The sequence below is a fragment of the Odontomachus brunneus genome, unplaced genomic scaffold, assembly GCF_010583005.1.
Source record: "Odontomachus brunneus isolate Ranch 3 - 2012 unplaced genomic scaffold, Obru_v1 Obru_scaffold_040, whole genome shotgun sequence".
NCBI classification, from domain to species: Eukaryota; Metazoa; Arthropoda; class Insecta; order Hymenoptera; family Formicidae; genus Odontomachus; species Odontomachus brunneus.
This window is the reverse complement of record NW_022639490.1, coordinates 1,079,614-1,092,257: the sequence shown is the minus strand read 5'-3', so window position 1 is coordinate 1,092,257 and position 12,644 is coordinate 1,079,614. Positions and strand designations below refer to the sequence as shown.

General features: G+C 39.0%; 2 protein-coding genes across 3 annotated transcripts in view; one reads left to right on the top strand and one right to left on the bottom strand.

Annotated features, from left to right (window-relative positions):
* The window catches only part of LOC116844311 (protein giant-lens), an 18,194-nt gene extending 12,143 nt beyond the window's left edge, over positions 1-6,051 (bottom strand). Inside the window, exon 1 of the mRNA XM_032815701.1 lies at positions 4,884-6,051. Coding sequence (XP_032671592.1) covers positions 4,884-5,141 — 258 coding nt within the window. The 5' untranslated portion in view covers positions 5,142-6,051. The remainder of the gene's footprint in view (positions 1-4,883) is intronic.
* LOC116844309 (elongation factor-like GTPase 1) overlaps positions 1-12,571 on the top strand; it is a 94,907-nt gene extending 82,336 nt beyond the window's left edge. Inside the window, exons 4-5 of one of the 2 annotated variants that reach the window (XM_032815697.1) lie at positions 8,715-8,902; positions 11,188-12,571. In XM_032815697.1, coding sequence (XP_032671588.1) covers positions 8,715-8,902; positions 11,188-11,376 — 377 coding nt within the window. In that variant the 3' untranslated portion in view covers positions 11,377-12,571. The remainder of the gene's footprint in view (positions 1-8,714; positions 8,903-11,187) is intronic. The other variant, XM_032815696.1, reaches the window with a different exon arrangement.
* The last annotated feature ends 73 nt before the right edge of the window (positions 12,572-12,644 follow it).

Sequence of the window (12,644 nt, the reverse complement as noted above, 5' to 3'; positions counted from 1 at the left end):
AGAGAGAGAGAGAGAGAGAGAGAGAGAGAGAGAGAGAGAGAGAGAGAGAGAGAGAGGAAGAGTGATGTTACAACGATTCGTTCACACTGATTAAAGCGAAACGCGCTTCTAAGATTCCTCTAATCTTCGAGCAAAATGAGTTTCGAAGCTGCGACTGCTCTGTAGCACTTGAAAACATGACTGCACTTGGAATAAATTTCCGGCTCGTTCGACCGAGCAGCAAAAAGATGACAATCTCCCTGGCGTGAAACCTTAGTTGTAAATCACTTCAAGATGACAGGGTGTTCCACTTTTACCGAGTTATTTTATTATTACAATAATTATTATTTTATTTTTTGAGGAAACGTGTTTCTCTCTCTCTCTCTCTCTCTCTCTCTCTCTCTCTCGCACAGAAGAGAGGCAGGGTAGGGAGAAGAGGAAAAGCGTGCGTGAAAGATAAGCAGTTGAAGCAACACGTAAAAAAAGGATTTGCTGCAGCAGCAAACTAATTTGTTACATATGGACAGTTAAACATAATTTGTTGTGTTAGCTACTTTTTCTTTGCTGCAGGAATCTATTTCCTTGCTATGATAACAAGAAAATTTTCTCCTACAGTAGGAAAAATGGCTAACGCAGCAAATTTGCTATAGATGGATAACTAAACATAATTTACTGTTTTAGCTACTTTTTTGTTGCAGAAGCAGATTTTCTTGTTATCCTAGCAAGGAAATTGGTTTCTGCAGCAAAAAAAAGTGGCTAACACAGCAAATTAGGTTTAGTTGTTCATATGTAGCAAATCTTTTTTCCGTGAAGGAGAGGAGTATTTTCGCGCACGAAGAAAAATAATTTTGCTCTTTCAGCAAAATCATTGTTGCTACTGCATATTCGTAGTGACATCAATAAAATTTAGTTGACGTAACTAATTTTACAAATTATTCGTTATCAGCGCAGAAGTAGTTTCGTTGCCAGAATAGAAAAAATTTATTGAGTGTATTTGTCCTAAAAATCACGTTAATTTGCTGTTGACGCAAAATAATGTATCCTTAGCAAATTGATTTGCTATCGGAGCAAAACTGCAACTGCTTATATAAATTCATCATGGCTGTTATAGCAGAATAATTTGTAGATTCAGCAAATTATATCCAGCAAATAATGATTAGTACTCTTAGCAAATATTTTTGCTGTCCATATAAACGAAAAGATTTTGCTAGACTCGCAGAAAATTTGCTGGGCTAGCAAATTATTTTTCTCTGTGTACTACATATTCGTAGTGATATCAAAAAAATTTAGTTGACGTAAATAATTTTACAAATTATTCGTTATCAGAGCAGAAGTAGTTTCGTTGCCAGAATAGAAAAAATTTATTGAGTGTATTTGTCCTAAAAATCGCGTTAATTTGCTGTTGACGCAAAATAATGTATCCTTAGCAAATTGATTTGCTATCGGAGCAAAACTGCAACTGCTTATATAAATTCATCATGGCTGTTATAGCAGAATAATTTGTAGATTCAGCAAATTATATCCAACAAATAATGATTAGTACTCTTAGCAAATATTTTTGCTGTCCATATAGTAACGAAAAAATTTTGCTAGACCAGCAGAAAATTTGCTTGGCCAGCAAATTACTTTTCTCTGTGCGCGAGTCAGGGGGAACTGGCGCGCGTCTTCTCGGCCGCCGCGGCTACTGGCGCGATTTCTTCTACCCGCGTGACTTTTGTCCGATCGATGTGCAAGGAGTTAGTTTTCTCCGGCGTGTATGTGTGTATGTGTGTGTGTGTGTGTGTGTGTATCGTCATCCCCACTGTATCATTCCTGCGCACGTACTCGGCCCACGTGCGAACCGCACGTATCTGCGATACGTACGTCGTACTTGGGTGTCGCGCTTGTCCGCACGTAAAGACCTACGCGCACTTCCATCCCACACACGCACGGATTTACACGCATATGTACTGAGAGAGAGAGAGAGAGAGAGAGAGAGAGAGAGAGAGAGAGAGAGAGAGAGAAAGAGAGAGCGCGCGCAGACGCGTTCATGTGTACACCGTCAATACGTAGGTGTTTACAGCAACGACAGCAACAGGTTCGAGCATCGAGTGGGCGCCGCTCTTTGCTAACGGCTACGTTTCCCTCTCCTCTACTTCCTGCGCCTGTAAGCGGACGATTTAGCTTCGAATCCTCGGAATGCTACCCGAGTGTATGAACTCTCGCGCGCGCGCATAACATCCTTACACACACACACACAGAGAAAAAGAGAGAAAGATATATATATATATATATATATATATATATATATATATATATATATACACCAGAGCGTACGGTTAAACTATTTGCAAAACTAAAGCGCGGTCACCTGTTCGTGAAAGAATCGACGGTGTCAAGAGTGACACGAGATCGCTGAAGTGGGTCGACGGAATTTTTTAGTTTCACGCTTCAGCGGGGCTCGGTGTATGCGAGACAGACGAAATGTACGCGATCGGCACTTGAGAAATGGTACGAAGCAGTGGAAAATAGTATGAAATAGTACAAAGTACTATACTCGCGATCGCGATCGGGATAGACTTCAGGGGTCCTATTCTGGACGCACAGGAAACGTTAAGCGCGCCGTTTTAATTCCAAGTCCCGTTTTTCTTGCATGAGCGTCTTGTATAATATTGCTTCAGCGTGATCAACAGAAAGGCGTATTTAGCAATCGACACGCTCCCAGAATAAGGCCTCGGGGGTCTTATTCTGGATAGTATAGAGAACGTCGAGCACACAGAAGAATGCACATTGCATTCAAGTAAATGTTACTTGCTTCAAGTATTTCACAAGTTTATCATATCCGCAAATCTATTATAAGTTCATTTAAAAAATGCGTTAAAAATGCATTCTGAATCGCGGCAAGAGTTCGACATTTCAATCAAGAATGTAAAATTAAAAATTAAAAGTTTATTAATGCTACAAAGAGTCGAACTAATCTTTTTTCGATGGTTTTATGATATTTGTGTAAAGAGAATAGATTCTTTTTTTGAGCACACGATAACGAGTTTTTTTTCAAATTTGATGAACATATTTAAAGATTATTATGAGAAAATATTCTTTGTTGAAGACAAATATTACGAGAAAAAAGAAAACTGAGTAATTGCTTTTCTTAGCAGTAGAATGATATTTTTATCTGAGTTTGATTCAGAGTTTTGTTTTTTTTATGCGAGCGTCACGTATAACGTTGCTTTGTCTTTAGAATCAGAAAAGTATATTCGATTTCAAGTCACTCAACATTTAAACGATTTCTGGAGCAACACGAATCTCTTGGAAAGTTTAAGATGATACACACAGAAAAGTATTATTCTACAGTTAAAAGAAGCGATTACTTCGTTGATCTTCCTTCTTTTAAATACTCTAGTTATCTTCGATAAAGAATATTTTCTTCACGATAGTATTCAAATGTATTTATCAGAAATTTTAGGAAAGCTCATTATTATGTACCCAAAAGAAGAGGATTTTTCTTCTCTTTACAAAAACGTTGGAAAAATTTATCAGAAGAAAAGTTGGTTCGACTCTAAGCAGCAAACAAATTGAATTTTATTTGATATTTTTCAAAATTCCTGATTCAAATGTTAAGCTTACTAGAATTCAAAATGCATTTTGAGCAAGCATTTTGTTGCTTATGATGAACTTATGATGGACTTGCGGATATATAAAGTCTATATGAGTCTTGAGACAACTCAAACAAAAAAATTTCCAGAAAAAATTGAGCACTAGCACAAAATTACACTGAGGAAAAAATTATCTTAAAATCAACAAATATTTCTTTGATGGATTAACATATTTGCTTAAATCTAAATTCTCTTTATTTAAATCAAATATTGTTTACTTGATTTAAGTAAACAATATTTGGTTTAAATAAAGAGAATTTAGATTTAAATAAATATGTTAATGGCATCCATCAAAGAAATATTTGTTGATTTTAAAGTAATTTTTCTCTCAATGTAGCAAATTTTTACTGCCTATATAGGATTTATTAGATAGTAACTATTCAGAAACTTGATAGAAAAATATTGGCCAGATTGTTTGTTAGTCACTAAAAACTAGGCGATAAAAATAGTAACTAAATATTGGATAATTTTTCTGTCTTGTAAAAACTCGGAAAAAATATTGGCCAATGTGTCCTGGCCAGTCATTGGCCAGAGACTAGGCAAGAAAAAATAGTAATTAAGAATAAAATTACAGCCATCTCAATAATATATTTGAACGTGCAGACTCAATCTCCTGAAACATCAATTTTATATTATTTTTCTATTGAATAATAAAGTATAACACTTTACAATATAGCGCCGGACGATGAAAACTATTTGGCAGAATTTTATACAAAAAAGCTTGATTAGGAACTGATGAAAAACTGGTCAGAAATTGATCATTGACCGACTAGTCCAATCTGCTATCGAAGCAAGCGACGCTTGAACCGGCCAGAGACTAGCCAGGAACCAAAATTCCTGACCAGTTGCTGGCTACTGGAAGGGGTCGCTCCATCTATTTGGGAAATAATCATTTACTCGAACGCAGATTCGTTCGCGCGAAACATTAACGAACTTTCGGAGGCTCGCGTCGCTCTCAGCATTTAAAATCGACGCCGAGCTGCTCGATCGAGAGAGTATCGGTCAGGGGATCGACAGTATCGGAGTAGGGGACACCGATATCGTTAACTTTCGTCCGCGCGCGGCCACCGTCGAGCATCGTCTCCGTTCTTCCGGGCGTGCCGCTGATGCTCGTTCTCGACTTTAAGGAAATGCAAATTGCATAGTTACACGCGCGCCGATCGGCCCGCGACTGGAATGGGATGGGATCTCCGGCTCAGGAACCGGTGAAGAGCGAAATCCCAGCCCGGTCGATCGGCAAAACTTCACCTGGACGATCGACGAGCTTACCCCGACTTGGTACAGCACTCTGGGCTCCTCGTGCGTCAATCGGTGCTTCCGGTTACGATTGATCAGGTCGATCCGGACGGTCGCCTCGTCGAATTCCTGCAGTTCGGCGAGGTACTTGCTCTCGTCGAAGAACAGATACTCGTTGAGGTACTCGTCGTCGGTCTCGTCGAACGGCACGAACAGCTCGCACTGGCTGCGACGGACGACGCCGACGATCGCCAGGGTGTACAGCAGGTTCTCTATCATTTTGCCGGTCATCGTATATGTCACGGGGGGACGTTTGGATTCCGATCGAGAGAGAATATATCCCGCGACGCGGGATCGCTCGTCCGGTCGGTCGATCGGGGTGATCGCGCGGCGGTGTTCGCGGAGGGAACGCGTCGCTGTGTGTTAGGTATTACTCAAACCGGTGGGCAAGAGGGGAGTACGATAAAAAGAATGGAAGGGATTCGACGATACATTCACCAGGTCTTATTCGCGCGACAAGGCGAGTACGAAACGAGCGAGAGGAGGATCGCGAGAATACTCATAGTACTCGAGGGCACCGAAGGGTTTATTTTTACTCGCGCGGGTTACTCTCGCGGAAGGGAGGACTCGCGGTGGACTTTTAGAAATGAGTACTTCCCACTTGGCCAGCTACTTGAAGTCCATCCTCGCGGTCATTTTTCGATCGGTAGGGGATACCCTCGCGAATCGGAGCGAGGAGATCGTCTCCCTTTCGGTATCGATAAATCGAGAAATCTCTGCTCGCGTTTTCTCTTCAGCGCCGTCCTCAGTCCCTCCTCATCTTCCGCGCGCTTCTCCGCCGATTTCCTGGGGGGATCCGCGGGACTCCTTAAGAGGATAATCGATCCGATCCTGGTCCCCTCGGTCCAAATCAATGGAGCGTGTCGCGCACTCGCGCACTCTCGCGCACTGAATCGTCGGCCGAATTACTTCTGGTATCGGTCTGTCGATCGATCGGTCGATCGATCGATCCGGCTGCTTCCACCTGGCGGTTTTTCCCGTTCGCAGGAGCGCGCGGGGGCCCCCGTCGTCTCGAGAATGGCGAGATCGGTCCGCGCGCGCGCGCGCGAGGCTACGAGTAAAACAGAATGTCGACGATATTACGACGAGATCAGCCTATGCGAAGGTATGCCGTCCGCTCGACTGGACTCTTAAAAGCCAGAAGTAAAGCATGAATGGATGCCCCCACCTCTCCACCCTTCGCCCTTCTCCTGCCTCCGCTCATTCTTGAGACTGCTCCTGTCCCCCCACTCTTTTTGTCTCTTACGTCATCCCCACCAGTCTCCCCCCGGCCTCTCTCTCTCTATCTATCTATCTATCTATCTCTCCTCCGAACGTTTTCATCGTGTCTGCGCTGGTAGCCGTCGCCGCCGTTCTCGGGACACGACACATCGTTGCCGTTTGCCCGTTGTCCTTGCAATCGCATCCTCTCTACCCCCGGCTTCTCTCCGGAGCGCGCTCCACTCCGCGAGAGCGTTTTAACGGGTGTCTTACTCTTTCTCCGGAGGTCGACCCGTTTGCGTTCTGTTTTGCCGCCGCCGCCGCCGACTCCGACAAACCAGCCGGCATCGCGAGAGCCGTTGCGTTTTCTGTACAATAATTTGCATCGCGCGCGAGCGCGCGCCCGATCTTCCGTTTCCTCGGCCTGTTGAGCCTGCATTTGATACCTGCCACCTGAAACTTGTCTCATGTGAGACATTCGCCTGTTTGTTCAAAGTTAGATCCAAGTCTTCCAGTTGGATCATACGATATGCGTTTATACGTTTATATTTGTAGTCTCAATTCAACTGAGAACTTCTCATCTGACTCAGATCAGAAAAAATATGTCTAAGGCAAGTTTCAAGTAACGATTATCGATTCAAGTGCGACTATTAATTTGGGTGCGTATCGTTGCTTGAAACCTTTCTCAAGTGAGGCGCTCAAATTTGAATTTAGAATTAGAACTGAATTTTTTTCTTTAATTGAATCACACTTTGCATGTGACGTACAATTCTGCTGAAAAATACATTTGATTCAAGTTTCAAATATGATTGTCTTATTTGACACTTTTTTCAAGTGAGAAATATTCAGAGCTAAATTTAAAGTTAGATGAACATTTTTTAGTTACATTACGTTACATGAAACATATATATTCTAAAAAAACTCACATCTAACTCTAAATTCAATTCTTACTATCTAAAGCTAGATACCTGAGGTTCGATACTTGAAATCTGTCTCAGGTGAGATGCTCAGATTTAAATTGAGTTAGATCTGAATTTTCTAGTTGAATCACACGTTACATATTTGCAATTCCATTGGAAAACACATCTTATTCAAAATTCAAATATGATTATCTCATTTGAAATTTTTCTTAAGTGAGACACTTAGATTTGTATATAAAGATGGATAGATAGATAAGAATTGTTTAGTTGCAATTCCACTAAAATCCTCACATTTAATTATAAATTCGAATATGTCTATCTCATTTGAGACAAGTTTCAAGTAACGACTTTTAATACGATCCTTAGCGACGTACCTGCTTTCTCTACGAATGACTCGGTAGCTCTTGCCTTCATCTGATATTTCTCTCTGTTGTCATCGATTCTCAGTTTTCAGCACACCTGCGTGCGAGAGAAAAATGCACAATTATGAGAATGCATTGATGTATGCACGGAAATAATAATTTGCTGTAGCAGCAAACTAATTTGATACATATGGACAGTTAAATATAATTCGCTGTGTTAGCTGCTTTTTCTTTGTTGCAGGAACCTATTTTCTTGCTATGATAACAAGAAAGTCTGCTCCTACAACAAGAAAAGTAGCTAACGTAAAGTAGCAAATTTGCTACAGACGGACAACTAAATATAATTTACTACTTTAGCTACTTGTTTTGTTGCAGAAGCAGATTTTTTTGTTACCATAGCGAAAAAATTGGCTCCTGCAGCAAAGAAAAAGTGGCTAATACAGCAAATTATGTTTAGTTGTTCATACACTGAGAGAAAAATTATATTAAAACCAACAAATATTTCTTTGATGGGTGCAATTATATATCTCATGCAAAATGTGTGTCAATTAATATATTTACTTAAATCTACATTCTCTTTATTTAAATCAAGTATTGTTTACCTGCACGGAGAAAAATAATTTTGCTCTTTTAAAATCGTCGTTGCTACTGCATATTCGTAGTGACATCGATAAAATTTAATTGACGTAACTAATTTTACAAATTATTTGTTATCAGAGCAGTAGTTTCGTTGCCAGGATAGAAAAAATCTGTTGAGTGTATTTGTCCTAAGAATCACGTTAATTTGCTATTAACACAAAATAATGTATCCTTAGCAAATTGATTTGCTATCAGAGTAAAACTGCAATTGCTTATATAAATCGGTCATGGTTCTTATAGCAAAATAATTTGTAGATTCTGCGAATTATATCCAGCAAATAATGATTTAGCAAATCTTTTTGCTGTCCATATAATAACGAAAAGATTTTGCTAGACCGGCAGAAAATTTGCTGGGCCAGCAAATTATTTTTCTCCGTGTGATTTAAATAAACAATATTTCATTTAAATAAAGAGAATGTAGCTTTAAATAAATATATTAATGGCACCCATCAAGGAAACATTTGTTGATTTTAATATAATTTTTCTCTCAGTGTACGTAGTAGATCTTTTTTTTCCGTATGCGTTTGTGGAGACTGAATGGGGTCGATCGATTAGTCGATTGATTATTTTCACCGCGATAACACGGCGCACCTTCGAGAGAGCAAAGAGGAAAATTAATAACGGTGTACGTTTGCAATTGCAATTCCACTATGTCCACTATATATTGGTGTCGGTTGTTACAGGTAAATTGTACGCGGTGTTTGGCAAGAGGCAAGGCCGCGTCATCTCCGCGGACAGTGCTCATGGCTTCGGCGGGCATTTCAGAGTGTTGGCCGTCTTACCTGTCCAGGAGAGTTTCCATCTTGCGAGAGAACTGCGGACGCAAACGTCTGGATTGGCCAGCCCGCAACTAGTTTTTAGTCATTGGGAGGTGAGTTGTCGAGCGCATTGTGCTCTTTCGCGGATTTTCGCTAGTACTCGGTAGTATCTTCAGGGCTGCGTTTCAAAACTCTACTCCGAGTAGCGGAGTTAACTCAACATCGTCCTAAAATGTGGTGTAACATATTACACGCAAAAAAATGATTTAGTAATCATATTTAGTAATATATCAGCTAAACCGCGGTAGCTGATTCAAACTTAGTCAAAAGGCTAATCGTTTAGCTGTTACTGTTAAGAATTGGCTATGACAGCTAAGATGCATTCGCTATGAAATATAAATACTCGTATATTAGGTGACATTAAAAATGCACATTATTTCAAGTAGCTAAGAAAATAGCGGTTATTTCTAAATTTCTTATCGTATGCATATATTAAAGAAGTTTGCCGTACAGCTACATTTGTTACAGTCATTTATTTCTAGCAGCTAATATTTCTCGCTGTAGCGCCTAAGTTTAACAGCGAATAAATTTAGCTTCAGTAGTATCGACATTAGCTGTCCCTTTTTCAGTGGCACATCTTATCTGCCATAGCTATTTTTTAGCTAGTTCTTTTTTTGCGTGTAGATGGGCGGAGCCAAATCGTTCAGAAATTCAGAGTAGACTATACTCAGAGTTGACTCTTATAACTTTAACTTCAAGGAGGGTCACAGAAGTAAGTTCGAACCGCGCAAATTTAAATAGGTAACGCTCTTGGAATTTGGTTTGTTCGTGTCATAAGGCAATTTTTGGCAATCGTTTGATACATGCACTAGGTTGTTTTTTGGCTAGTTTACATCAAACATTTGATATATGTATTAACGTCCTTACGTTGCGGTGATTAAACCGAGACTAAATCATCAGACTATATCATCAACTATATATATCATTTGTAGATAACTCTTCCCGTTCCAAAATGCTACGTTACTCTCTTTTACCTCGTTTTCCCATCACTAAGGGTTCCATAGAGTTGACCGAGTAGAGTTTTGGAACGCAGCCCAGGCGATCATATGATTTGAATCTCGGCGTCGCGGCTGAAAGTCCATCAGATCTTATATTTGCGAAGGTTCTTCATTCAGTTGCTTCAACCGCAAACAAATTCATGCAATGCGTACATCTTAGAGGAAACAAACTGGAGCAATTTATCTTTTTCTTACAACGAATATTGTTCAAGTGTCGATACTTTTAATAATCGTTGGAGTGCTTGAAGTAAGAAATCAGATTTTTCAAATTTTGTAGATAAAAATTTTTTAGATATTGTACTTGCAGTTAACAGTTCTTTATAGCTGCTGCAACTGTAAAATAAATTTATGTAATGCGTATATTTTAGAGGAAACAAACTAAAATTTGTTTTTTTCTTACGACGAATATTGTTCAAGTATCGATGTTTCTAATAATTTGGATGCTTGAAGTAAGAAATCAGGTTTTAAATTCCGTAAACTTTAAAAATATTTTAGATATTGCATTTGCAACGGTTCTTTATAGCTGCTTCAATTGTAAAATAAATCCATGCAATGTGTATATTTTAGACAAAACAAAAGCAATTTAATTTTTTTTTATAAATATTATTCAAGTGTTGATATTATTAATAATCGTTGAAGCGCTTAAAGTGAGAAATCGGACTTTCAATTTTGTAGCTTTTAAAAATTTTTTGGATCTCACGATGATTCTTTATAACTGTTTCAACTACAGAGTCAATTTATACACGATGTTATTATAGCGGAAAATCGGATTTTAAGGCTCCTGGGTATTCGCCAGGGAACTCTGGATTGATGACGTCAGAACCGAGAAAATGCATCCAAAATTCTTGCATGCCATTCTCAGATAAAAAGATATTTGTATGAAAGAACGCTTCTGTAATCATTTAAACATATCTGTAAAATGCTCTAATAATTATTCTCGTGACAATCAAGAAATAGTTATAAAATTAACGTGGCTTGCAACTTTCCTCTTTAATTTATCTTTCTTCATGATCTGGCCACGTTTATTTTACGGCTATTTATCGACTATCAAGGAAAAAGAATAGTTTTCGACATATTTTGCAAGTATACTCAAGCGACCTGATGTGTTCTTTCACTTGGAAAAGGCACGCAAGTATTTTCAGCGTACCATTTCTCACTTCTGACGTCACAATCCAGTAGCCGCAACGAGTAGCCAGGAGCCTTAAATTGTATGGATTCGCAAGGAAAAGGATCGAGGAAAAGGATTTTCACTTCTTCTTAGCGCAGTAAAGTCAAAGAAAGTGGCGCTAAAAGTTTCCCATTGACTTTATTCATTCAATAAACGCATTTTTACGTTACAGATAATCGAGCAGGATCCTTACTGGGTACCATCTACGGAAGAGGAATATCTTCATTTCGGTGAGAAGGCAGACTGCGCTAATCGAGCGAAGAGTTACATGGACGCGGTTCGTCGAAGGAAAGGCCTTCCCGTGGATTCTCAACTGGTCACACATGCCGAAAAGCAACGTACACTTTCCAAAAATAAGTGATGCGAAGTTCTTCCGCGCTCGAGCATGCCTATGAAATTCTTTATTTCCGACTACGAAATAAATACGAAAATGGATCAGATTTTCACCTTCGCCAGCGTCGTTATTATAATTAACGCTTGCGGACACCGGTTCTCAGGTGTTTATTTCTAATTGGCAATAAATTGCGTTTCGCCGTGCAATGCAAGACTTGCGTTCACATATGTACATATTTTATTTCATCTCGCTTTCCGTTGAGCAATGTTTGACTAAACACTTTCATTGCTCACAAGTAAACCTACCCAAGTGTTACGCTCCGATGAGCTTTTAACATGCTGTAGTCTAGGTCTATAAGAATAAGAGACACATTTTTTTATACGTGCCGATAAGAGGGTGAAACACTCTCTTGAAAAAAATCGATTTTAATATTTCTGAGCGAGTATTATCGGAACGGTAAATAATACAAAAAAAAGTTTCAAATAAAAGTTTTATGGATTTTCATGAGCTTTATAACAATATACTTAGATTTTATAAAATTAAGGAGGGAAAAGGGATTTCGAACAAAATGATATTTTCGAAAAATCTGAATGCATTGTTAAAATCCATAAAACTTTTATTTGAAACTTCTTTTTGTATTATTTACCGTTCCGATAATATTCGCCAGAAATATTAAAACCGATTTTAAAATTTCATGTATAAAACAATATGTGTTTCTTATTTAGACTTAAACTACAGCATGTTAAAAGCTTGTCAAAATCGGAGTGTAACATTTGGGTAGGTTTACTTGTCAGTTACATATACACATCGCAATGTAATATATATTCGTATAACGCATCGTGTACGTAAAACAGGGTAGTTTTGAGCGTCGATCGACTTGCGAACAAAACCAGTTCGCTATGCGCGCGTTTGCGGTTTATGATTCGATCCGAGAGCGTCTAATCTAGAACGCTGCGCGCAAATCGAAGGGATTCGAATTAGATGCACGAGGAACGCGCGTCTTCAATTACGTATGCGAACCTTGACCATTGCTCACACGTCCGTACGTTCGTAAGTCGCGCTGACGCCTGTATATAGGAACGGAGATATAACGACTGAATGATATTTTATTTCCGATAAGATTAAGATCTAGGAAATCGAAGAGAAAATACACCATAATATTATTGCAACAGTCGTGTACATACTATGTACAATAAATATACGCGTAATACTTTGAGATAAATGTACATATATATATATATATATATATATATATATATATATATATATATATATATATATATATATATATATAT